The sequence below is a fragment of the Akebia trifoliata genome, chromosome 4 (genome assembly GCF_017979445.1).
Source record: "Akebia trifoliata isolate Shusen 1 chromosome 4, ASM1797944v1, whole genome shotgun sequence".
Classification (NCBI taxonomy): Eukaryota; Viridiplantae; Streptophyta; class Magnoliopsida; order Ranunculales; family Lardizabalaceae; genus Akebia; species Akebia trifoliata.
The window spans coordinates 21,358,549-21,386,292 of record NC_141378.1 but is presented as its reverse complement, the minus strand read 5'-3'; the positions used below and the strand labels follow the sequence as shown (position 1 = coordinate 21,386,292).

The 27,744-nt window shown below is 33.7% G+C and overlaps 1 protein-coding gene and 2 pseudogenes across 3 annotated transcripts in view; all 3 read right to left on the bottom strand.

Moving 5' to 3' along the window:
- Positions 1–27,744, bottom strand: part of LOC147404445 (early light-induced protein 1, chloroplastic pseudogene) — a 62,524-nt pseudogene that overhangs the window by 14,540 nt on the left and 20,240 nt on the right. The window lies entirely within an intron of this gene.
- LOC147404448 (uncharacterized) lies at positions 4,459–8,554 on the bottom strand. Its single transcript, XM_086440389.1, has 10 exons — positions 8,384–8,554; positions 8,167–8,306; positions 7,905–7,965; positions 6,720–6,854; positions 6,535–6,615; positions 5,779–5,846; positions 5,633–5,661; positions 5,360–5,556; positions 5,146–5,271; positions 4,459–5,059 (listed from the first exon to the last, which is right to left on the bottom strand). Exons 4-10 carry the CDS (start codon positions 6,822–6,824, stop codon positions 4,643–4,645), a joined length of 1,023 nt encoding a protein of 340 aa, XP_086296515.1. The 5' UTR covers positions 6,825–6,854; positions 7,905–7,965; positions 8,167–8,306; positions 8,384–8,554; the 3' UTR covers positions 4,459–4,642.
- Positions 10,166–14,676, bottom strand: LOC147404447 (perakine reductase-like; annotated as a pseudogene). Its single transcript, XR_015177185.1, has 7 exons — positions 14,491–14,676; positions 14,142–14,239; positions 12,182–12,387; positions 11,940–12,112; positions 11,671–11,767; positions 10,735–10,888; positions 10,166–10,540 (listed from the first exon to the last, which is right to left on the bottom strand). The product of XR_015177185.1 is annotated as a perakine reductase-like (transcript).

Here is a 27,744-nt window from a genome sequence, read left to right as displayed (position 1 = left end):
TGATATCTAGAATATGAAAGACGTTGACAAGATAGATAGTCTTTCTAAAAGTGAATTTAAGCTTTATGGATCCAACCCTGATAATGTTGGAAAGAGCATTGTTGGCCATTTTCATTTTTGTACCTTCTCTACAAGTTACATAACTTGTGTAAAGTCTCCTATCATTGTAGAAGTTTTCTATTGCTCCAATGTCAATCCACCAACCAATGTTGTTTAACACAATATTGACTTATGGATGAGCATAGGAATTGTTACAACCATTAAATCCTCAGTCACTATCGCATTTATCTCTTTCTTGAATTATATCTTTCAATATTGGCATTCTCGTGCATAATGATCAGGCTTATTACAATAAAAACACTTATTTTTCTTCTTCTTGTTCTTATCATTTTTCTTTTTGAAGGAAGCAGTCTTCTTAGATTTTCACCTTGAATAAATTTTCTTGGGCTAATCACCCTCAACTGAGTTTACTTTGGATCTCTTAGATTAGTCATCTTTGTGTTCTCTATTATGGGTATCTTCTTTTATACACAAATGACATTGAAGAGATTCTAATGTGTACTTCTTCTCCTCATGTTTCATATTTTTCTTATAACCTTTTCAAGATTAAGGAATCTTTGAAATAACAGTCCCCACTTGAAATTCTTTTGGAAGATCGATCCTAGCAATTTTGAGATTCTCAACAATCAATTGTAGTTCATGTACTTGGGATAGAACCTATTTGTCGTTGGACATCTTAAAATCGAAATAATTACTAATTAGAAAATGTGGATTACTTGCCTATTTATTTTATGTTTGTTCACCAAAATTTTCCAGAGTTCCTTAGCTAAGCCTATGATGGGGTAGATGTCATATATTGAGTTGAAGAGTGCATTCAGAATGTGGTTCTTGCAAAGGAAGTCATCGGTCTTTATTTTATTTCGTTTTTCTCTTAATTCAATACTATCTTTAGGGGTTGTCTCGGGAATAGTTTTAATGTCATCTTTTAGGATGTAGGCAATGCTGAGTGTGGTGAAGAAGAAGATAACTTTTTTGCTGCCACCGAGTAAAATGTTGTCCATCAAAACCGTCCAGACAAGAGAAATCTTGATTCATTACTTGTTGAGACTAAAAAGTTGATGTCATCATTGAATTAGAAAATTGTCTAAAATTATTGAAAAATGTGTACGAAAATGGAATAATTCGATGAAAAGGATGTTAGGACTTCAAGGCTCGAATCAAGATTCGATCTCTTTTAGACAATTTTCTTTCATACTAGTGAGAACCACAATGCACCTAAGGTCTAAGAATAATTGCCTTCAGGATACAGAAAACACTACACTCAAGTTATTAAATTGAATTTTATACAATCTGATTCAACCTAAAACACTTAGGGATTATTTAGAAATTGAAGATCCCAAATTCTTAAGCTTGTAGGAGAGCACAAAAAAAATTTGGTGAAAAAATTTGATTTTTGGTTGACTTTTTATAACCATTTATGTGTCTATTGACTAAGATTCATGATTCAATATCTCTTAATTCAAGGGTCGTTGGATCATATCTGATCTTATATCTAATGATCCAGATTGCACCCTATCAAAGGTATGTTTCTCGTGCCTTATGATCAACACCTATTAATTGAATATGTGTGATAAAACAGTTATGATGGTCCCTGATTAGATACCAATAACAAATCAATATACCTGATCAATCTTGATCAGGTACTAACTTGATCTAATGCATCCGATCATTCTCGATCGGACACTAATTTGATCCATCGTATTTGATCGGATACTTGTGTGATCATGGGGTATAGATCACACACAATCCATCAGACGTGACAGATCAATCACAACCGTTCGATGCCTTCAAATCTTGAAAATTTTAAGGCTCCTCAGTTCCTCATGATGATGCAAAGTGCAAAGGGCACCTTAAGTACCTAATCGCCCTTTCACACGACGCGCGCACAAAGCATCACCACAAAGCACAGGATCAAAACTATAAAGATATGATACAAAGATAATTAACTTTGTTTGCTCCTTATTAGGTATCGTACATTCTTACTTGTGAGCAATGTGGAATTAAACCTTTTACACAAAAATCCCCAAATTTCTACCTTTAGAAAAATCAATAACAAAATCACAAAAATAATAATTTATTTTAAAAAATTCCAGCAACAAGGCCCATACCCTTCACAAAACAAGTGAAGACCAACGTCAGCAAAACCTCTGCCATGTCCATCCCATGCAAACAAAGTGTTCTCTTATGACTTGGCAAGTAAGTGAATGTGAGAGTTAGTTTTGTCCCGGTTCTATCCATGATACATGTCTGTAGTTAGACAGCAGGTTGTTTGTGACTTGAAACAAAGTGTGCATTAACTTCACTTTCGTCTTAATTGGAGCTAGAGTTTGTCGGTTCCTAATAGTTAGGGTTAAGCAGGTAAAAGAGGAAAGACCTATGTTACTTGATTTGTGGGTCACTTGGTTCGAATTTGCGTTTGTGATTCACTACTCGAAAATGAACCCAATTCGTAGGGGTAGACAGGTGAGTGCATTTGAAGGTTCAAGATAAGAGTAGGTGAAAAATAGATTGAAGATGAGGGTATTTAGTTATTTTTCATCAATCTATTCATGAAGACCAAGGTCAAAGGGACATGCTGTTAGTTTAAAATTTTAGTGGGATGTCTCAAACATTATCAACATGCGGAGGGAAGGGCAGGTAAAAAAGAATAAGAAAAAATAGTTCGTTGAGTTCCCTACATTTCATGAACTGCGAGCAAACTGTATTGCGAACTGGTTTGGTTCGAATCAATTCTCAATTCAGTACCTAGCCAATGAATTAGGTAACCAAGGGGAAGACAACAAAGTTATAAGGACATTAATGAAAAAGTGACAGAAGGTTAAAAGCAAAAATAAAATAAAAAATTTTGAAAGGAGTATTATTGAAAAATGATAGAAGAGAAAATACAATAAAATTGAAGGGCAGTTATTCTTGTAAAAGAATGAAAAAAAGGAATAAAATTGAAATTATTCCTCAAGATTCATGAGGTGATTAAATCCCAATCTCCACTTATGTGGGGGATAAACATTGGGAAAAAGACCATTACATTTTATTATATAGATTTGACGCATTTCAACAACGGCGAAGATTCCTTTTTCCCTGATTTTTTTTTATTCTTTATTCCTTTTTTTTTCTGTAAAATTAAATCTTTCTTGAGACACATGATATCTTTCGATGGTGACTTGAAACTTTTTGTGAAATGTGGGATGTCAATGGTTCAGCTCCTAAAGGAATAGAAGCATTAAATTTAATCGGTTTTGGTTTCCATTGGTGTCAATGTTTTGGTTATGGTTCCACTCCTAAATGAATCAGAATCATTAAATTGAATTGGTTTTGGTATCTATTGATTTCAGTTTCGTTTATCAAATTAATGGATCAAAAATCGAAACTATCAAAAATTTACTTCTTAATCAGGTTTGATTTGTATCGATTCCAGCTCTCAATTAATTTGATTCTAAGAGACCCAATTTTAATCTGTTCCAATAAAAAGAGATCTAAAATCGGGATATTTTCTTTTGGTTCGATTTCAACTAAATAGGTATCCATTGACACCCATGTAAATCAAAAAAAATTTATGCAAGTCAATTATCCAATTAATCAAGAAAAAAATCTCTTTTTCTATATGATTTTTATAATAATTATTAGTAATACTTTTAGCAATGATTTCCAAAGTCTTGTCATCATTGGAATCCCAATTATGCATGAAATGTGATCATTCTGATAAGGACATTTCTAGCCTCAACCCATGATTGAGGTTGTCCATCAACAAGACAGTTAGGATCAGATGAAAAATGCTGATTTCCTGAAGATGGGATTCAATCTTCTAAGGATTAATACACTTTTTCCTAGGGATACATTTTTCTTGGAGAGTCCGTAACTCCCTAACATCCCAACGGACATGTTGATGGAGGGTTGAAGTTAGCATTGTCCTTCCGAAAACTATAAGAACGATGCTAAGTTTGGACGCCATGGTTCTCCCACGATGTTTTCCAACTTGAAGTTGCTATACTTTCTTCCGGTTCAAATCTGATCTTCAGTTTCAGAGTTGGTTTAGCATTGTGAGCAACCTGAATCTGATTTGACTTGAATCTTAAAATAATTCGTGTCATTCAACAATTGATTAGAAAATTAATCCCCACTAAGTCACACTACGTGAAAATTTTAAAAATTCGACGGTCCAAAACCGTCGAATTGGTCCAACGAATTTGACTTTGTCGAAAAAATATTCGACAGTTAAAAATCATAGAATTTAGGGATATAGCGACGGTCAGAGATCGTCGCTATAGAGGAACACCCCGTCGCAAATATGAACTTATAGCGACAGCCACTATTGGCCGTCACTATAGGGTATTTTATTAAAAAAATTATTTTAAGCCTTTAGCTACGCTCGCCGACCGTCGCTATAGGCTATTCTTTTTTTAAAAAAAATATTCGGTCCCCTACTAGGACTCGCCCAATCTGGAAGTCCAAAAAGTAACTCTAATTGCAACCAACCACAAAACACATTCCTACATATGGCAGGTTGAAACCTTAGCGAGCATGTACATGTACATCTATTTACATCCTGTATTAGTATTACAAGGTTGATATAAAAAAGAAGCGTTTAGTCAGAATATGGAGTCCAGATATAGGTTACGACAACGCTTGTTAAATTCCAATAGGCTTCCATAGGTACGACCTGCCACTCCAACAAAAAGAGCCTCAGTGTTTGGGCTGTTGATATCCCTGCAATCTCCCCAAAAAGATCAATCTCCTGTCTTTGGCTATACCCAGATTGTGTATCATAGATGTGAACAAAGTCTGCTGGTTCGGCCATGGCTATAAACCTGCCATCTAAAGTGAACTTAATGCCTCTTATTGCACCCATTCTTCCTTTAAGTACACCCAGGGATTGCGATAGATTCCTTATGTCCCACAACCTGCATGTAGTGTCCTGATTTCCGTTGGCAAGGATCCGCCCATCTAGGTGCCATGCTGATGCAAAGGAATAGTCTAAGTGTCCTCTTAGATTCCCCACCACCTACAAAGAGAGAAATATATTCGATGTGTCTTCAATTGGAAGAAGAGATAAGCTATGTACACAATCAACAAGACGATGCTACTTGCCCTCAAAAACAGGAGAGTGGAGCCGATAGTCTCACTGGCTGTAATAGTTGTGTATCTAAACATCAATGGCAGCAAGTGGCACAACAAGCCGAGCAATAGGAGTTGTGAATTTACGTCGGCTTGCTTCTGTTAAATCAATAAAGACATGTGATGAAATTACAAACTACTATGAATTGGGTTTAATTGTGATGAATTGATTAGTGATGGGTCTTACTCTATCATATTTTTGTTCTTTTTTGAGGTTGGCTAGGCCTCCACAAAAGAGAGATGTCCCAAGAACAAGAAGAAGGTTTGATATGATGGAACCCAAGAGAGAGTACTTCACCACATCAACTTTTCTATCATATAGAGCAAATAATGCTATTATTAGCTCTGTTGCATTACCACATGTTGCATTAAGAAGCTCCCCAACTGCAAATTCAAAGAATTATAAATCACCATTTCAATTTCCAAAATAAGAGAGAGAGAGAGTGTTGGTAGAAAATACCTGTTGGACCAGTATAATACGCAAGTTGTCTACAAAAGTAATAGAAAATTAAACAAAAATCCATTAAAAGAAAAATCAAAATTTATATTTAAACATACAATTCTTTGCTTGATTAGCAAAAAATTAAAACAAAAATGAAGACTTACTCAGTGAGAAAGCTAACTCTTTCAGCAAGTGGAGTAAGCCCAAGCAAACTCAAAGTAAATATCCATGGCTGTTTGGAAACAAGAATAAAAATGACCCATTAGGAAAATAAAAATGCTAATTAACCTCTTTTTTTAGTGGGTAAGCTGAGTAAATACACTAGCTCAACTAATAATCTCTACACATAAGAAACAACAAGAGGGATGCTAATTTACTAGTTTATATAAATTTCAGTCTAGTTACTGTTGCTATTCTCTGTTATCACTTATCGGCTAATTAACAGCCACACTTAGCCAAACAAAAGAGCAAACTATTATTACCTAATGTTCAAATAACACAAGAAATTACAAAGAATCATCTTTCCTAAGAAAAATGATTTTCTTCATCAACTTTAGGGAAAATCTTTGGAAGATAAGTGTTGTTGGAGGAGGTCAAAGGAGAGTGTTGGGGGAGTTGGTGTGGTGGTGGTGGTGGTGGCAGTGCTCGAAGTGTTGGAGGAAAGAATGAAATGAGTGGGAACCAACCACAGTAAGGCAACACCTCCTCCAATGCCCTGCATATGTCCCCAACCACACTGACAGTGATGGCACAAACCTCAAAATGTGCTTCAATTGTGAATTTCTCTAAAATGAATGTTCTCCTACTTTGGGAATTTTTTCCCCATGAATTCAAACTATTAAAGCATAGAAATTAATAATTATATAGCCAATGACACTTCTAAAAGAAAATAAAAAAGGACATCTCTCTTCTGTGGAGACCTTGCCAACCAAATTGCGAGGACGACGAAAAACATCCCCATGTACAAGTTTCCAACCAGACTCTTCACTTACATCTCTTTCCTGACAATGTGTTGAAAATAATCACCCATTTATTAAGAGTTTCCGACAAGATGAACAACAAATAATTAAAAAAAAAAAAAATTGAAACAAAAGTGAAGTGTCACCAATGTCTCCAAATCATCATGTTCTCGAGCATATTTTGCATAGTCATTTCTAAGTGTTTGCATCAATATCATTGATACCAAGCCAGTGAGGAAGATAACCATCATGAAAGAATTGAAAATAGAGAACCAATGAATCTGCCAAAGCAACATTTACAGATTTAATAACATAAGTACTAAAAATAGGAGTAAAATACAATAACAAAACGCAATAAGCCAAAAATATTAGCAGTCCTCATGAACTTGACTACGATAACATTTAGCTTACAATGTCAATGATACAACAATATTAGCAGTCCGCGATAAGCCATAAATCTCTCGTCATACAAACAATACAGCTCAAGTACAATGTCAATAAATTTTTGTAAGTAAATAGTAGAGAAATTTTACGGAGATTCAGGGACGAGACACCCTTAAAATTTTATCTCAATGATCTCATCGGTAGTTTATCAAATCAGTAGACTTCTATGAACTAATGATGTTGGACTTCTAATACCGTTAAAAATTAAGGATAACCATTGGTTTCAATTCTCAAATGGGTACTTAAATTTTTAATCTAATTTGAGACTTAAACCAATACTAAGCTATGGAAATAAAACAATACATTCCAACACAAACCAAAACTTTTAACCGATGCCAATTAAGAAATGACCTTACTAGACCAATCAAAGTTGAAAGATCCAACTTAGTTACTCAAATGCAAGTTGTTGGAACAGAGTACCCATGCAGCAGAACAATAACAGAGTACTATAGAGATATCCACATTATTGGAACAGAGTACCCATGCAGCAGACCAAAAGTGTGTTTTGGATTTGGTTCAGTTGGATTAACTCAAGCAAGAACAAAAAAAACTGAAAGCATATAGGTAAGTTTCTTTAATTTCTACCTCTCTTAAGTTTCTAACAAGAAAGCTTGAGAGACAAATCAATCAAATTAGTATTAGATGATGAAGAAGCTTCACCCATGATTGCAGCATATGCTACTCCTCCTGCTTCTGTAATGGAGGATTCATTGTTAAAAGAGCTGTTACTGCCACCTTTGTGAGGGAAGAATTCGTACTCCATTAAAACACTACTGCCACCCACAGACTTTTCCTTTCTATGAACCGCTACTACCTCCACTTCCTACCATTAATTTCCATTAACAATCTCAGAAATTTAGAGAGAGAAAGAGAGATTGAAAATTTACCTCATCAACAGTCAATCCAGAATGACAAGCACGCCTAACACCTTTAAATCCATCAACGTTGCTGTTTCGTCCAAGATTCAATCCGAGAGAAAATCACAGTCAATCGGCATCATCTTCTCCGTATATTGGGTTCTCCCTCCATTAAAACCTGAATTCTAGCCATTGATATGCTTCTTCAATACATGAAAACAAAAAAAAAAATTAATAACAGAAAGATTGAAAAGAAGAAAGAAAATGTTTGTTCTGAAACCCTAATTCTCACCTTAAGACAGATATCGCAACGATCGGACAAACAATGGATATTTTGGGTTGAAGAGAGCTCTTGAGACGTGATCCGTAATCGATCCACCTGAAACTGACCTGGAAACAACGAATTTCCACCGGAGCAACCCGTAACCCCACCTGCAAATCCATTGTACGGCTAAAATCCAAAAGACTACGAATGCGAGCTTGGCTGACCGTAGTTCACAGGAGCGAACCTTGCAAACGAATCTAAAACTTCGTTCTTCGGATCTAAAAATGGGAAGAACTGGAACCGAGGATAGAGATTCTGAGCTGTTTGAACTTGATCGACCTCTGGCATCTTTTTCAACCTTTCTTGCAACCTTAATCACTCCAGCTGAGCAACACCTAATCCTCTCTGGGGAAGTTTCTTCTGTGAGGTTTTACTGCTCTTTCTCCCTCTCGACTTCATAGTCTTTACTTTTGTAATCCTCTCTTCCAAACCTTTGTTCTCAGTTATCCGCTTTGATTCTTCTACTTTGTTCTCCATGGATGAATTCCAGAGCAAAAGATAAGCCACCATTAAAATAGCAGAAAATCTTTCTTAGTTACAGAGAGAGATATATCTTGTTCGGTGCTCTCGATCGATCCGAAATGGGAGATTGAGGGACGTCGTGAGAGTGAGATCTGATTCGTCTGCAATTTTCTTCGATCTGATTTTCCTCTAAAATGACTGAGAAGGAAGACTGTTAAGACGTTAAAAGGTTTTTTTTTTCTTTTGTTAAAATAAAAAAAAATCGGTGGTTCGTTGGGCCAAGGCTGTGTCGAAATTTTTTCTTGGGCTTAAAATTGAGTTTTGGGCCAGTAAAAATAAAAGGTGGTCTTGGGCCGCCGAATTTAACGCTACAATAATAACGAATTTTAACATTTTTGACCTATTGATCAATAGGTCGGTTCTGATTCGATTCTTAAGATACTTAGAATCAAAATCGTTATATTTTTTCAATTCTGATTTCGATTCTATCATAAATGGAACCAGAACCCGAACAGCCAAATACAATAGTACCCATCGACTCCAATTCTAAAGAATCGAATGAGAAAAAATTATTTCAAATTATTCTAAAATCTTTTTTCCTTAAAAAATCAGTAAATTATCTATAAAATTATCGATTTAGTTATAATTTGTTCTACTAAAGATCTAAGTTGATTTTTTTCGAAAGTTAAAATTTATATGGAAAATGGAAGAGCTTTGCATAATATGTATTAATTTTAAAATGAAGGGAAACCTTAAATCATTTATAATAATAAAAAAAGTGACAAATAAATTGATATCGGGTACTGCGGATACCCATCGGATAGAACATAATGATTCCAGTTCCAATTGGTTTGGTTCGGTTTCATTTTAGACCCAACTCTTAATTTTCTAATAAAAAGGAAACCTGAGCTGGGGTTTCAGTTTCTAATTTGATCCATTAACTGGGTACCAATTGACACCCTAGTCCCCATAATTTTTATTTTATTTTTATTTTTATTTTTTATGATTTAGATATATACTTACATGTTTTGATAAGTATTTGAGATACCCTTATATGAAATTGATTATATACCTGAGTATAGATATTGAAAGAGATTAATGCCAAAATACACTTTGATTTTTCTCCTCCAATCCATCATCTTCAACTTATAGGTTAATTTCTTTTTCTCTTTATTTCCAACCTTGAAACCTCTATAAGAAGATAGGATATTAGGGAAGAAAAAATCAATGTTTTATTTATTTATTTATGAGATGTTAAAGATGACAGATTTTGAGGACAGAAGATGTTGAAGACAAAGGCATTTAGATAAATTTTGAGGTCAATGTGTGTGTCATCAATTTAAAAATATAGGATATCTCAAATAAGCATTTGCCCACATTTGCTCTCTACAATTCATACTAACAATGATAGATTAATGTTCAAGGAGCTAAGTTATAATAGGATTTGAGTATGATTTTTCATTCTTATGCTTGTGTGTAATCATCCAAAACGTACACACAACATAATCATTCAAAACCAAAAAAATGTACACAATTATCAAACTAATTATTTTACATTATAACACAACAACAACAAGAACAAAATTATTTATTCATAGAAGACTAAATGATTTTGCACTCCACAAGTGAAGTCAAACAAGTAGTGAATGCACTTATCAGATAATGTTTAATCAAAAGTCAATGAGATTTTAAGGCATGTTGCTAGTTTTTACTGGGGTATTTGCAAACTTCCATGAATGTAAAATTACCTTCTCATATATTCTAGGTCCTGCCACTTCGTCTATTGGCACAGCTTCAAAAACTTCTTTCAAGTCTTCTTTTGTAAGCTTCACCTTCAGGGAGCCAAGGTTATTGTCTATGTTCTTCATCTTAGTTGTCCCTAGATAAACTCAATACATAAGCAAGAAACAAAAAGAACAATCAGATCCCCACTTTTTTAAATGAAGATATCTACAAATGATGTTCTATGCTTATATGAGTTGTAGTGTTTGTGACCTTAAACTTAAAAGAAATGGTATGCTATTACAACATCTTAAAGAAGATGCTAGAGATAAGTTGTTTATAATCACTGACCTGGGATTGGAACGACATCATCACCTTGATGGAGAAGCCACGAGAGAGCAAGTTGAGGAGGAGAGCAACCATGCTTAGCAGCTAAGTTTGCAATTCGCTCATACAGTAGTTTGTTCTTCTCTAAATTGTCTCCTGTGAACCTAGGATGTGTAGTCTAACCCAGAGTGATAAAAAATGGATGGTATTCATGTTATATATGTATGGAAGTGTGATGTATGGTTAATGTTGATTCAAATTATATTAATTAGTATCATACATACATACATTCATACATATATATTATACATAGATATGGGGAATGCTAACGTTCAAGACCTCATGGGGACTTTAGCATTCTCCAACACATTCATTTTCTAATAATACCCCTAACCATTTTGTCTTTTAGTAAAAAATAGAAGGGTATATTAGTCTTTTATATAATAAATGCTTCTCTTCCAATAAATCTTTATTTACAAAATAAATACATTGCTTGTCAAGCATTACCTGCAAATAAGGCATTTAAATCCAAAGATTAAAATATACTTAGCATTTATTATGTAAAAGATCAACATACCCTTGTTTTTTTTTTCAGTAAAATACAAAACGGCAAGGATACTATTGGAAAGTGAATATGGTGGAGAACGCTAACATCCCCATGCGATCGTGGATGTTAGCATTCCCATATATATATAGGTTGGTGTTCAAAGGCTTTAAAGAGAGCTAAATATTTTTTCAATGTATGGATTAGAAGTTTCAGAATAGGTTGATTTTTTGTAAGGATGATTTCTTTGATGAGAAGATCATCCTCGCCAAAAATCAAGCCATTCTGAAACTTCTAACCCCTATTTTGGAAAATGTTTGGAACAATGTTTGAAAAATGTCCATTCTCATGGTTTTCCCTATTTAATGAGAAAAAAAATACTTAATGAAAACACTTCACCAGACCCAAGTTCATACCAAGTAACTATTTTTAGGCAAGCTTTCTGTAACCGCCTTTCCGCCAAAAAACCGACGACCAAGAGGACTATATGCCACTATTCCAATACCCAGTTCCCTGCATGTCATCAATGAAAATTAGAAAAACTTAGTACTATCAAGTACAACTATATAAATCTCTTTGCCTTCGATGTGTTAGAAAAAGATTTACCACAAACTGATCAACTGCAGTGTGGGTGCCAGGCTAATTACTACTTTAAAGGGAACTAGCATTTGGATTTTGAACTAACCTGCAGAGTGGGACTATCTTTTCTTCAATATCACGAGTCCATAGAGACCATTCCATTTGTAATGCGGTGACAGGATGAACAGCGTGCGCTCTCCTTATTGTGTTAGGACTAGCTTTGGATAATCCAATATACTTTATCTTTCCCTCTTCAATTAACTTCTTAAGCTCCCCCATCTATCTTCCAAAAGTACAAAATTGATCAAATAATCATTTCGAAAAGAACAATATCAATGTAATACTTACAGTGTCCTCTATTGGTACCAATGTGTCCACCCAATGTTGATAATAAAGATCAATGTAGTCTACATCAAGACGCTCAAGGCTACTTTCACAACACCTTCAAACATATTCAAGTGTCCCACAAATTTTCATGTCAGTGGTGTTTGCCATTTTAACAATACCAAATTTTGTTGCAAGCTCAATTTTGTCTCTGGGCAACTCTTCAAGGCCTGAAAGGACTGAAGAATTCAAAATCACGTATAGAATCTGATAACTCTACAAATTGATGGTATTTACTCTCAATTTATGGTGATTAATAAATTTTTAATTTGGTTAATTGAGCCTAATTAGTTAAATTTTTATTTTTGGAGTTGGTGAAGGTTCAAATTGAGAGAAAAATGCTAAATATAGATTTTTGGTGAAGAAAACTTGCAAAAGGATAGGAGGACCAATTATGGGATAAGTTAAAAGAATGGCTAAACAAGAAAAAAAAAAGTTTCTTTAAAAAGAAATCCCTATATGTACTCTTATGTAAAAGCACCAAAGCGTCTCCTATTTTGTTTCATTCTAAAAGATCTCATGCATCTCTTTAATATCTTTTTATTTCAACTTTCTTCTCTCTGTCATCCAAATAACAATTTCTCTCACCTTCCATATTTTTTTCATTCTATTTTTTTATTTGTTTCTATTTTGTCTATTTTCATATCATTATTTATTTCTCTAGACCTCTCATTTTTTTCTTTCTTCTTCCTCTCCAATCTCTCCCTATCTCTAATTTTCTTTATAATTTATTTTAGTTTTTTTTTTCTATTTTTTTATTTAATAATTTTAATGGATTCATCTATGCAAATTTTAGGCTAAAATCCTAACTAGGGCTAAGAGTAAAACTTGAAGATTGTAATTTTATTTTGGTTAACAACAGTGGATTAATTTTCATATTTTTGGATTGATCTAAAGTGAGTTAATTATGTTAGTTTGACTCCATATTTATAGATAATAATAAAAAATTTGAGTTTTTGTTTATGATCATCACATTGAATACTTGAAGAAAAATTCTTAATTCATTGTAGATGAATGTTATACTAATTGCTTAGAGAACTCCCGTGGTATGTGAATGTCTTACACGTGACGACTTTAGATTTTTTAGAATAATTTAGCAAATGATTTTTTTAATTTAATAATTTATCATCCTGTTAAGAAGAATCTTTATTTAAAACTAACCGAAAAAAAAAAAAAAAAATTTAATGGAATAAAATTGTGATTTTTTAGTGGATCCTTGATGCCTTAGCACTTTTTAGTTTTGTTTTAAAATTCGTTTCTTTTTTTATCCATGCGAAATTGTGGAAAAATTATCTTTTTTATAGTTTAGGTCAATCTTCTTTCACCTCACATGTGTTTTTCATTCACTTTTTACACAATTCCCATGGATCGACCTCGAACTCTTGAGATTTTATTACTTTCGCTACAACCCTGCACTAGTGGTATTTAATCTACACCATTTCAGTCGTAGTAGAACCCAACATTCATCTACAAGTTCTTCAGGAGTAAAGATATCATAAGAACGAGTTTCACTAAAATCTATGTGCTACTTGAGCATAATTTAGGGGTGTCAATGGGTACCTGATTGCCCATCCTATCAAAACTATATTACTTTGTGTACAATTTTTGGTGTTAGTGTAGAAAATGTTGTAGATGACTTCGTACGATGCTTCTAGACTCCCTAACTTTGAGCATTACTTTGTCATTAGTTATCAGAATCTGTAGTGTAAGATACCAATAAAAAGCTAAGAACGAGGTCTATGGAGGTTCATTAGTCCCAAGACACATCTCAAAAAGAGGTCTTTTGGAGCTCAAATTTCAGTTATATAAAAAAAAATTTGCTTATTGTGGGTATCCCCACCCTTCGGGTGAGACTAATCCCATGGTCCATACACACCTCCCCCTCAGAAAGTCCTACATGCAACTGGTTAAGAAGAGGGTCAACCGAGCCCTAGAGGGTGGCCCCAAAGAATTCCTAGCTTCGGGGGATTTCGAACACCTGACCTACCCTTCCTGAGGAGCTTATCAAGGCTCGGCTTACCTCTAGGCCAACCACTTGGGGTTTTTTAGTTACATGTTGAAACTTACTACTTTTCAGAAAAAAAAAAAAAAATTCTCTATATTTTTAGCCATTTGGGATTTTGAGTGTCTGGTTCGGCTAGGAGTCTCTTTTAGGGTTAACTGCATGTCTAGGTAAGTTTCTAGATTTTGCCATTTTTTGACATTTTATAAAACTTAAAAGAAAACCCATTAAACTAACTAAGCATGTATAATCTAACAAGACTTATATGAGCTTCTTAATTAAGGATTCATTTACCTTCCCAACCAGGATTTCATTAGAGTGGTTGGCTCCATAAAAATCTGAGGTATCAAAAAAGGTGATTCCTCTGTTGAAAGCATGCTTTATTACTGAAACTCCATCTTCATCTGAAAGTGGATCATTGTAATGCCCACTAAGGCCAGCACACCCAAAACCCATTTGGAAACCTGTTCAACCAAAAATCAGTTATTCTAAAATTTATAATTTTAAAGATGGGTATGTGAAAAAGATGAAGATTTGTACCTCTAAGCCTGATTTCCTAATTTCACTCTTGGAATTTGATAATTTTGATCCCCAGACATGGTCTTTCCAACAACAAAACAAAAGAGGAACTCAGTTCGATTTGGTATTTTGATTAAGGATACAAATAGAAGTCAACTCAAAAGTGTACAAAAGGATCACTTACGAATGTAATTTATTATTTTGTTGGAACGGTGAGCGCCACATAATGTGCCTAATCCAAACAGAGTCCGAGTTTGATGCCCCCACGGTTTTCAAACTCGGCTCTGCACTCACCAATTAAACGAGTGAATTAAAACTGTTATTTTACTGGACGAGATAAAATGAAGCCTGACACGAACGCAGTTGACGTGGCAAATGCATCAAACCATAGATCTTTTTCTTCGAGATACATAAGATAAAGATCAACGATTCTTTGCACTTGCCACATCAATTGAGTAGGCCACGTAAGTTTTGGTGCGTCTTTTATCATTAGTTTTTGTTTTTTTATAGGTCTTGTTAATGGAGTCCAACTTTGAAGCGGGTAACCCACTTCAAAATGTGAAGAAACCCTCCTCGTTACTTGACACGTGTCACTTTGAATTGATTTCTCATCCTACATCTCTGCCACATTTGAAATACCTCTTTTGAAAATTCCACGTGTAATTTAACAGAGAGGATTTCATTGAACCGAACTGCATGGTTCAAAGTTTTTTCCTTGTTAATGTTGCTCTGAGGGCACGTGCGGTTAAATACATTTTGAAAATTGCATGTTATATACAATAAAAAATAAAAACAAATATTATTGCTATACCAACTTTTACTAACGCCACACCACACTTGTGCAATTCTTATGAGATTTACAAAGGAATTGGTGTGGCTTCAGTAAAAGTTGGTGTGGCAATAGCAGCTCTAAAAAAATGCCCTACTTCCCCGGCCCATTAAAGTGCATTAATTACACTTGAGAATTTAATTTTATATCAAAAATGCCTTAAAAAATATATTATTTTTACCAAATACCCCCAAATGTTAGGTCTGGCAATGGATCAAATCAGGGTTGATTTCGTATCGATCCAATAAGGATCGGATTGGATCAGAATCAAACCTTTATCAGATCGGGTTTTATTGAAACTCAATATTAAGATCCAAATCCGATCCATTAACAATTGGATTAGGTCTGGATCGGGTCAATCAGATTTTATATACAAAATCTAAATAAATTTCCCACATCTCAATAAATATATAATATAATTTATATACTTTCTAACATATTATCGGATCGGGATATGGTTGATCCAAATCCAATCCAACAAGATATCAGATTAAACCTTATGGGATCAGAATCCAAAACTTCGATCTAGACTTGAAGTTATCGGATTGGAACTAATTGGGTTTTGGGTCTGATCCAATCCATTAACAACCCTACCAAATGCTTATCCCCAAGTGTAATTAATGCACTTTAATGTGTGCCCTAAGGACACCCATTAACAAGACCCTAATGATTGAAGGCTTCTATTTGGATCATTGGATTATCTATCTTCTCATATTAATATTTTGCATATATGTAATTTTTTACTATGGAGGGATAAGATCATCTCCCATCTGGATCATTCATCCGCACCATTAAGACGCATCTCAAGATAGATATGTGACATTGTTTAAGGATGACTCTATCTTATTAAAGAAGAATCTAAATTTAAGATGATTTTTTTTTATGTAATTATTAATTTAAATAAGGGGTAATAGGATCAATTATAATTTAACTAGGATTAAAATTATTTTTATTGTTTTTCTATTTAAAGACTTTGAGACTATTGTAAAATGAGGAAGAAAAAAGGGAGACCAAGGTGAGGAGGTCGTGTCAAAAACTCATATTTATAGTGAAACGGCTCCCCGAGCCTATGGACATAGGCACGTTTGTCAAACCACATAAAAAATTTTATGTTCTTTATTTTTCATATTTTTTTATTATTTTATGGATTTAATGATAAAATCGTGATCAAATTGATTTATCAGAAAATCGACTTCTACAATTGGCATCATCCGTGGGAACACAAAACAAAGGACACAACGTACACATGGTTAGTGGTAGAGTCTTGTTGAAAATGAAAAGTAATTAACAAACTCTTGTCTTCCTTTCAAACCCATTACATCTTTTTAAAGACTCTTGTCTTACTTTCCCAAGAAATAGGAACAAACTAATAAAAATTCAAAATTCAAATGATATCAAAAGATAATAACAAATCCTAAATTAATTTGCAGATTTATTGACTCAATCACATCCTACATGGCAGGATAACATGTTGGAGGGATAATAATACTCCCCTATTGCGGTCTGACTTGTCCTCAAGTCACAAAGTCATGAAATCAGTTCACAAATTCTTCATAAAACTCCCATCATCTTTTGTTGGACAACCTTCCCATTGAATCATCAACCTAGTAATAGTATGATTTTGATGTTTGAAGACTCCACGATCCAAAAATTTTGTTGGACGCTAAACATGTAACTCTAATGCTGACAAAGGTGGAAGAATTGTGCTTGGAGAAATTGAGTCACCAATTTGCTTCTTGAGTAAAGATACATGAAAAATCGGGTGAATCCTTAATCTTTTTAGTAGTGCAAGCTTATAAGCGACGGTTCCAATACAAGCTTGGACTTGATACGACCTATAAAACCTTGGACGCAACTTATGGACCCTCATGTACTTTAGAGAGTGTTGGTGATAAGGTTGGAGCTTAAGAAAAATCCAATTGCCTACGTTGAATACTCATTTTGTACGTTTTCAAGTAATCTATGTTTTCATTCAATGCAAGATTGAAATAGTTTAGGTTAAATACCCCAAGTGCAGGGTTGTAGCAAAATAGTAAAATCTCGGAAGTCTGAGGTTGATCCACTGGGATTATGTAAATTTTGAAATAAAACACAAATGAGGTAGAAGAAGATTTGACCTAAGATATTAAAAAGATGATTTTCCACACTTTCGTATGGAGCAAAAATTAAAAGATTTAATACATAAATTAAAAAATACTAAGACATCAAGGATCCACTCAAAAATCACAATTTTATTCTTTCAACATTTTTCTCGGTTAGGTTCAAAAAAGATTCTCCCTAACCGAATGATATAATAATTAAATCAAAAACTATTTTCTAAAATATTTTCTAAAATATAAGATTGCCACGTGTTGCATATGAATTCCTTAAGCAATCAATGTAACAAAATCAACAATGAATCAAGAAAAATTTTCAAGCATTCAATGTCATGATCATAAACAAAAACTCAAAAAGAATTTATAAATATATAATTAAACAAAAATAATTAAATCAATCTAAAAAAAATATAACATTAATCCACCATTATTGATTGAAATAAAATTACAATCTTCAAATTTCACCCTTAACTCTAATTAGGATTTTAACCAACAATCTCCATATACGAATTCATCAAAATTATTGAATAAACAACCTAAAAAAATTAAACTAAAATAAATTAAAGAGAAAGAGAGATTAGAGATGAAAATTAGATAAGAAGAAGAAGAAAAAAAAATTAGAAGTGTAGATAAATAAATAATGTTAGGAGAATAGAAACGTATGAGATCTTTTAAAATAAGACAAAACAATATATGCTTTTATTCTTTTACATAAGAGAATGTGTAGAGATTTCCATTTTTTAGAAAATTTTCTTTTTTTAGCTCTTCATTTAACTTGTCTCGTAATTGCTCCTTCATCCTTTCAAGTTTTATTCATCAAAAATTCATTCTTAGCCTTTTTCTCTTAATTTGAATCTCCAAGACTTACAAAAAAGAAAATCCAACTAATTAGGCTATATTAATTAAATTAACAATATTAATCACCACAAATTAGAGTTAAATATCATCAATTCGTACAATTATCAATAAAGAGTGCCCTTTAAAAATTTAAGGAACTAGTCATGATCATGTAGTGCGGTATCAATAGCATGTACACTCGTGGAATGAAGGCATTTAGGTCATTTTCGATTAGTTTCTCTGAGAAGACCAAGGTTATGGGTTATTTTTAAATACAGGTATCTCGAGAGTGGAAGGATACTTACATCATCGTATCTCTAGTCTGTATACATGTGTCAATTTATTATATGATCAAAGGAAGCAAATGACTAAACTGAAGTCTTCACTAAGTCAATGCTCGACTGACATGGCATGAACACAGAACTATAGATCATTTTTTCTCGAGATACAATTCCATATCCATGCCACATCAACCAAGTATTGACCAAGTGAAGACTTTAGAAAATCAGCATTCTTTTATAATTTTCTTTACATAAAGGGCCTTCTCATGATTAGACACGTGGGTGAAAAACAACCCATAACTGAGAGAATATACTTGAAAGTTTCGAATAATCTTCTGGAAAGCTCTATTAGGCCAGCTCATGTTTGTGCTTTTGACCCATGGTTCTGTTGGAATTTAGAGGGTTGAATTTGAAAATCCTTTAATATTCAATTACTTTTAACCATATGGGAAATCAATCTATTAACCATAAGATGATCAATCACATATTTGCTTTATGCTTTTTACTTTATTGCTTTAAGTTTAGTTGATAATTTTGTTTTTGCCTTGAGTAATTTTAGTCCCACATCGATTAGGAGAAGAATTGATTAGTAATTCTTAAATAGTTGTACTTCTAATGACTTTAAAGTGAATAGAAGTAGTGGGCGAGCTCATGTACGCACACGGGGGCCCAAGAGAAAAGCCCAAGGATCCTATTGGGATTTTGATCCACCAGTCCGGAAAACCTTAATGTGTGTGCGCACAGATGACGTACGAGCAGGGGTGTGCAAAATCTTTTATTATTTTTTATATTTTCGACTATTAGTACACTTTATTTTTCGTTGTGAGAGCACATAACATCGTCGAATTCGAAGTTACGTTTTCAATTTAGAGTATCATTTTAGATATGTGGGTTGTTGTATCCTGGAGAACGAACGCCTATAGACTGTGATACCGTAGCAGGAAGCGAATTTCGTTTTATGACAGTGCTTTGTGCATGCCTTAACCATTTTTGTTTTTAGATAATATTTTTCTTTTACATTCAATTTGAAAATCAGGATTTTTTCAAACTTCTTTCTCTGTCCATAAGAAATTAGTACTTAAGTAATAACAAGTTTCTTGTAGACGAGTGCTTTTTTTTCTCACACAGATGTGAGAAAATTTGCTCATAGTCCAACAGGCTTGTAGAGGATGAAATTCTATGAATTTTTTTTTTAAATAAAAGAAAAAAAAAAAAAATTTATTTTTCACAGTTGAATTTTAATTTTAAGTTTGGGTACACAGTAGCCGTTGATTTTCTATTCCATTGATCAAGCTTGAAGAACAATTTTTTTTAGTATTATTTTTTTTTTATGAGTTTTTTCATAAAATCTGTGGTTTAGATTGACAATGTGATGTGGGGGGAGAGAAATTTTCTCTCTCTAGTGCTGATGTCATTTGTGCCACATGTCAAATGTTTATTGGGTTGTAAGTCAAAAAAAAAAAAAAAATCATTCCTTGTAAACCTACAAAGGAAGTCAGTCTGATCAGTAATTTTCAACCATTTTATTAGAGAAATTGATCATGACTTGAATAATTCGGCCCTTGAGTGAATTTCTCATGTATTGAGCCATTCAAATAGTCCCATGGTCCTTTCTAAACCACGAATCAAAAGTCAGTCTGATTAGAAGTTCTTGGCTATTGGATTTGCGTACCTTTCACACAAGCCCATGAGTTAATTTCCCAGCACTGGTTCGGTCCTTGTAGGCCCATCGAGTGAATTTATTCACAGTTGGACCAAAAATTTGCCAAATTAGTTAGACCACAGTTGAACCTGGTTCAATTTTGTTAGGCTGATTTACATTTACAAGGTAATTTAAATATTATGTTTTTTTCCCCTATTTTAATTTAATTTTCATAAATATATAAAATTAAGATTTGGGGTTTTACCCAAGAAAATTTGGTAAAGATGGTGGAATGTTCAATTTGGATGGACTTTCTACTTTATTAGCAAATAAGTTGATGGGAAATGTTCAGCACCAAACATTTTGGCAAAACATTTTTCAAAACATGGGCTAGAAGTTTTGGAATGAGCTGATGTATATATATATATGGGTCGGGTTCCTGCGACACACATTGCGACAACGTGTTTGTCTTATATAGGAAAAAATGTTTAGAATGGGCTGATTTTTTGTGAGGATGATCTCTGTGATGAGGAGATCATCCTGGCAAAAAATCATCCCATTCCAAAACTTGTAATCCCATCAAAATTGATTTACAAAAATTGGATGGTCTATAATTTTTCAACAAAAATTGGACGGTCTTGAAGTTTCATAATGAGCTGATTTTTGGCAAGGATGATCTCCTCACCACAGAGATCATCCTCACAAAAAATCAGCCCATTCCAAACATTTTTGCCCATATAAGACAAAACACGTTGTCTATATGTGTGTTGAAATGGTTGTCGTTTGAACCTGACCCTATATATATATATATATATAGGGGGCGGTTCACGGGACGTTTAAGAAAACTGCTGAGTAACCGATGGATGTCAATCGTTGGATATGGGAAAAACCACGGTTTGGATTGCGTGCAACGTCATTCCAATCTTTTATAATATTTGTAACAAATTCCAAACACATCCCTCTTTTCTTGTTTTTTTTTTAGAGAAAAGATCGAAACTCTTTCTCCATCGTCACTGTCTCTTCTCTCTATCTCTCTCTCTCTCTCTCGTCACTATCTCTTCTCTCTATCGAAATCACAGATGATAGAACGACGGCTTCAAAGTCTCTCTCTCTCTCGATCGATCAACGGCTTCAAAGTCTCTCTCTCTCTCGATCAACGGCTTCAAAGTCTCTCTCTCTCTCTCTCTCGGTCTCTGTCTCTAACGATTTGAGTTCTCTCTCTCTCGATCGACTCTCAATCTGTAGCATAATAGTATCCATGCAGTATCTTGTATCGTGTACAGGTCAACGGTCCTATTGTAGGACTCCACGAAGACAACATCGCCATCGGTCGCAATTGCAATGGAGTCCCAAACAAATTCCGTCCACCACCATTACTGAATCTTGAAGGAGAGGATTGAATTTGGTATAATTCTAGGATATTGTATAAATAATGCTCTACTTTTTCAGACAATTTCATCAATCTAACCAGACATATATTACAGTTTACAAAACAATATTACATACTATACTCTATTATTCTAACTTTGGATATGGCCATCTCCCTTATTTAATAGTAACAAGAGTCTGTTAGCCTAAAATAGTATTCTTTGAATTTTCTTAGAATTGACTTTGACAACCACTCCTTTTTTCTATTAATTTTATTTTTTCTCCGAAAAGCAAAATTGTTCTAAAAGTGTGAGGGAAGCCTTGCTGGCACCTTCATTCAACCTTTAGTTTCTAATATATTCTTCCATGGTTTTAGTTGCAATTTCTTTCTCTAATTTCGTAGATCATCATTACATCTAACGACTAAAATATGCCAAGGGATCTCTTCTTGCATCTATAACAAATGTAAAAATAAAAAGGCCCAATTAGATTTGATCTTCTCGAGCAGATTTATCTGTGGTAAAAAATAGAGACTCAAGGGTGATACTTAGTGAATCGTTCAAGAAAGAGACTTTGAAACCGTCGATCGATCGAGATAGAGAGACTTTGAAGCCGTCGTTCTATCATCTGTGATTTCGAGAGAGAGAGAAGAGACAGTGACGATAGAGAGAGAGAGAGAGTTTATATCTTTTTTTTTTTTTTTAAAAACTAGAGAAGAAGGATGTGTTTGGAATTTGTTACAAATATTATAAAAGATTGGAATGACGTCTCACACGATCCAAGCCGTGGTTTTTCCCATATCCAACGATTGACATCCATCGGTTACTTAGCAGTTTTCTTAAACGTCCCATATATATATATATATATATATATAGGGTCCCGTTCAGCACCCTAAGCTTTACCACACACTTTAACAAACGTGTTTTGTCTTACATGGGTTAGAAGTTTTGGAATGGGTTGCTTTTTGGTGAGGATGATCTCTATGGTGAGGAGATCATCCTCACCAAAAATCAGCTCATTCCAAAACTTTTAACCCCATCAAAAATGGTTTACAAAAATGGACGGTCCATGATTTTTCAACGTGTAAACATGGGGCTAAACATTTCGGAATGGGCTGATTTTTGGGGAGGATGATCTTCTAATCATAGAGATCATCCTCACAAAAAATCAGCCCATTTCAAAACTTCTAACCCATGTAGGACAAAAAACATTTGTTAAAGTGTGTGGTAAAACTTAGGGTGCTGAACATTTCCCATATATATATATATATATATATATATATATATGTGGCTGAGCTGGACTTGAACACACGAGCCCAAAAGTTGCTTTGCAATGTTTTAAACCATGTGACTACGGGATCTGGTACTGCTCAACATGATGGATTGAAAGTGAAGATAAATAAATTAAAACTAATTTTCTATAGAGATTGTGCTTGAAAATTACTGATCTTAGGAAGAAAAAACAATAAATTTTTTTGGATATTAGTTGAAAACGAGGGTATTTAGTAGATTTTCTTTGTACATTTAGAAAAGAAGAAAAATTCAAAGGGGGCAAATCATCAGTTTTGGAACACCAAAGTATAAAGGGATGTCTAATCACCCCAAAAATTGGTGGGGGGCGGGGGGGGGGGGGGGGGGGGGGGGGGATAGGGCCAAAACTACAAAAAAATGAACAGAAATCACTAACCATTGAAGATTTATGTTTTGTCCAAACTTAAAGAAAACCAATTAAACTAACCAAGCATGTAAAATCAAACTAGTCTTATAAGAGCTTCTTAACAAAGAATCCACTTACCTTCCCGACCATGATTTTGGTTGGCTCCATAAAAATCTTAGGTATCAAAAAATGTGATTCAACTGTATCTTCATCTGGGACTGGATCATTGTAATACCCACTAAGGCCAGCACACTTAAAAGCCAACTTACTTGGAAACCTGTTCTACCAAAAACCAATCATTCTAGAGAGTTGTTATTGCCACACCAATCCCTATGTAAATCATCAAAGAATTGCACACAGTTTGTCTAGCGTTAGCCAAAGTTGGAGTGCCAATAGTAGCTCTCTTATTCTAAGACTTGTTTTTTTTTTATCCGTTTGATTTTTTTATTTATTTATTTGCTTTTGTAGTTATTTATTGGGATTTTTGAGATGGGTATTTGAAAAAGATGATTTGTACTTCTAACCCTTGATTTCCTAATTTCACTCTCGGAATTTGACATTTTTGATCCTCCAACATGTCTTTTCTTTCCAACAAAAACCTTGATGTGATCATAGATTAAAAAATGTGTAATGATTTCTAATGCCCCTTTTGACACACACCCCCATCACAGAACCGTAGATAAATTGCCTCAGGATATGCATAATCACAAATCTTTTCTTATGTCTCCTGAGACAAATGATCTACGAGTCTATGATGGGAGCATGTAACAGAGGGGGTGTCATATTATCACGATTCTTAAAAAAATTCCTACGTCCTACAATCATATTAAACCTTTGATCAAATTTATAAGAGAGTTGCTATTGCCACACCAACTTTTACTAGTATCTCATCAATTCCTATGTAAATCACCCAAGAATTGCACACAATTAGTGTGGCATTAGTAAAAGTTAATGTGGCAATAGTAACTCTCATTTATAAACATCAATCAATGTGGGCTCCTACATAGGTGTTGGAAAATGTGTACGAAAATGGAATAATTCAATGAACAATATATTAGGACTCTAAGATTCGATCTCTTTTAGACATTTTTCTCTCCTACTAGTTAGAATCACAGTACACAGAGGGTCTAAGAAGAATTGCTTGTAAGATACAGAGAAATCTGCACTTAAGTTATTAAATCAGATTTTGTACGATCTGATTTAACCTAGAACGCTTAGAGATTATTTAGAAATCGAAGATGCCAAATTCTAAGGTTGAAATTAGAGAGCATTTAAATTTTCGGTGAAGAAATCGTATCTCTAGTTGGCTTTTTATAGCCATTTATGTTTCTATTGACCAAGAGACATTGACTCAATGTCTCTTGGTTCAAGAGCCGTTGAATCATGTTTGATCTCAGATTTAACTATCCAGATCGTACCCTATCAAAGGTATGCGTCACATGTCTTATAATCAACACCTATTAGTTGAATTTGTGTGATCAAATGATTTCGATCACGTCCAATTAGTCACTATTTGATTTAATGGATCTGATCATCAGCGATCGGATACCAATCATGAATCAACACACCTGATCAATCCTGGCCATGTACTAACTTGATCAAACGCACTCGATCATTTTCAATTAGATACTAATTTGATCCATCGTATCTAATCAGGAATCGATCAGATACAAGTGTGATTGGGTGGTACAAATTGCACTCGATCCATCAGACGTGATGGATCAACCACAACCGTAGGATGCCTTCAAACCTTAAAAAATTCTAGGCTCCCTGTCATGGTGAAGTGCAAAGTGCGCTACAATGTACTGTAAACGCCAAATCACCTTTTCGCACGACATGCGTGCGTAGGTGGTGCTTCAAACTACCTCGAAGCATCGAATCAAAGTTATAAATGTATGACAAAAAGATAACTAACTTTGTTTACTCCTTATTATTAGGTATCCCACATTCTCTTTTTTCTTTTTTTGGAAAATCAACATCGTTAATTAAGACAAACCCAGACCAGCTACAAATGCTAGAAGAGCAAGCCTCTGGTATCCCACATTCTCAATTGTGAGCAATGTGGGACTAAACCTTATATACAAAAATCTTAAAATTTCCAACTTAAGAAAAACCAAAACCAAAACCAAAACCACAAAAATAGAAATTTTGTTTTGAAAAATTCCAACAAACCCCCACAATATAAATATATAAATAATATTTAGAAAAAAAAAATATTACTAAAATAATTATACCGCATAAGTGACTTCCTACGTACCCAAATATGGATCAAGTTTTCGTAATTCTTACAACTAAAGAACGATTAAACAATTATATCGGATTATAAAAAATGACATCATTGTAAAGACTAATACATAGATGAAAGGTATCTTTTGGATTTGAACCTTCACTTAATGTAAATAATCAGAGTTTTGTCAAGGTGTTGTGGTAAACTTGTTTTGAACTAAGGACCCTTAGAGATAAGCTGGATTCTTCACACATACTTTTCTCTATGAGGTGGAATGTTCTATCTGCTTTGCACATAATGACCATGTATTATGATTTCATGAGTGCTTTTAGAAATGGTCTAGTTTTTATAAGAAACGACATAATTTCCTCACTTATATAGATAAGTTAACTTGGAGTGATTCTACGAGTCATTACTTGAGATTTTAAAACTTATTAAAGATTTGTATCTATCTTTTATCTTGTATAAACCAATACTAGATGTTAGAATTTGGGTAAAATTAGTTTTAGTGTCATGTTAAACCACTCATTTGACTTGTTTATACCTATTAAATCTTGTCTATCTTTTCAAGACAAAGGTTATATTCACATCAAAGGTGTGTTATGTCAGGTCTTGTGCAATGTATAACATAGATAAGATTCTTAATAACACTGGTGTATTGTAGTTTAGCTTTAGCACAACTAGTATTTTTCATTAAATCGATACTATGATCCATATGGGTAAGGGCTAATTTATTATCAAAATGATCAATATGAGACTCAGACAATACCATTGCATTGTCCTTCCTTAAAATTTTGATTCCTAGCATCACATCAACCTCCCCTAAGTCCTTTATATCAAAGGTAGTTAATAGAAACATTTTGATTTCTTTCACACAAACAAGATTAGCTCCAAAAAATAATGTCATAATTATAGAGACATATAGCGACACCAACATTATTTTGAAATTTGCAATAAATGTATTTGTCAGTGTCATTAACTTCAAAACCATAAGACAAAACTATTTTATCAAATTTCTCATGCCAATGAATAGGAGCTTGCTTTAAACCATAAAGAAATTTAATTAATTTGTAAACTTTCTTCTCTTGACAGGATTTGAAAAAATCTTTCGGTTGTTCTAAGTAAATCTCTTCTTCTAAATTACCTATAGACACTCCATTTTTGACTAGGCCGAGTTCAAGAACATCATGAACCTTTCGAGAATGGGCTTGACCTAAGATATTTTTCAAAACGCTTTACAACTCAGTTTTCGAGTAGCAACATAGGCCAAAGGCCATTTTGAGAAGAAATTTTAAATATGGTCGAACCTTATCTCTGACAAGACCATATTTTATCCTGGAATAACCTTACTCACAGCAAAGGAAATTTTTGGTAGGTTCGGCCAGGCTTAATTTTTGACTAAATTTTGTTTGGCCAAACTTAAAATTTAACCAAACTCAACTTTTGTTGAAATTTTGTTTGGTCAAACTTTAAGTTCAGTCAAATCACTTAAGCAGTTACAACCCATGTATGCTCGAATTTTATTAGGAAAAATGGCCTCCTAACCCTCTTTCTTAGTAGTTTTTTCTTTTAAAAATCCCTCATTTTTACTCTTTTACCCCTTTTCAATTCTCCAATAATTCCATTACTTTGGTCTTCTCGTAATTTCTCAAATCTTCTAACAAAGACTTTTAGTATTGTTAGTCCCCACTTAAGGATAATTACCTACCTAACCCAAGTTTGTCAAGACTCATTAGATTAGATTCTCACTTCTACCCTTCTAATCTTCTTCAAAATTCACATGGCTCACATGACATTCAATGAAAATTGACTATCTTATAAAGCTTATGACCACTTTGTTCTCCTTAAATAATTCTCTAGAATTTTTACCTAATAACCAAATTATCCCTAGGTTGTTAGAGACTCTTCCAAAGGAAGTGACAAAAAAGATCAAAAACCTATTATATAATTACATTCCATTTGACCATTTGGCTTGGTAATTTCCCAATTAACCCAAAATCTAAGTTCTAGCACTATTCTATCATCTTCAAGGAATTCTCTAGAAACTATTGGTTTTTACTAATATATCTG

Excerpts from the sequence above, each read along its gene's own strand:
- LOC147404448 (XM_086440389.1), bottom strand. The coding sequence starts at position 6,824 with ATGATGGTTATCTTCCTCACTGGCTTGGTATCAATGATATTGATGCAA. Across the intron at positions 5,557-5,632 it reads GTATTATACTGGTCCAACAG|TTGGGGAGCTTCTTAATGCA; the intron begins GTATTTTCTACC and ends TTGAATTTGCAG. Across the intron at positions 5,060-5,145 it reads CCACTCTCCTGTTTTTGAGG|GTGGTGGGGAATCTAAGAGG; the intron begins GCAAGTAGCATC and ends CTCTCTTTGTAG.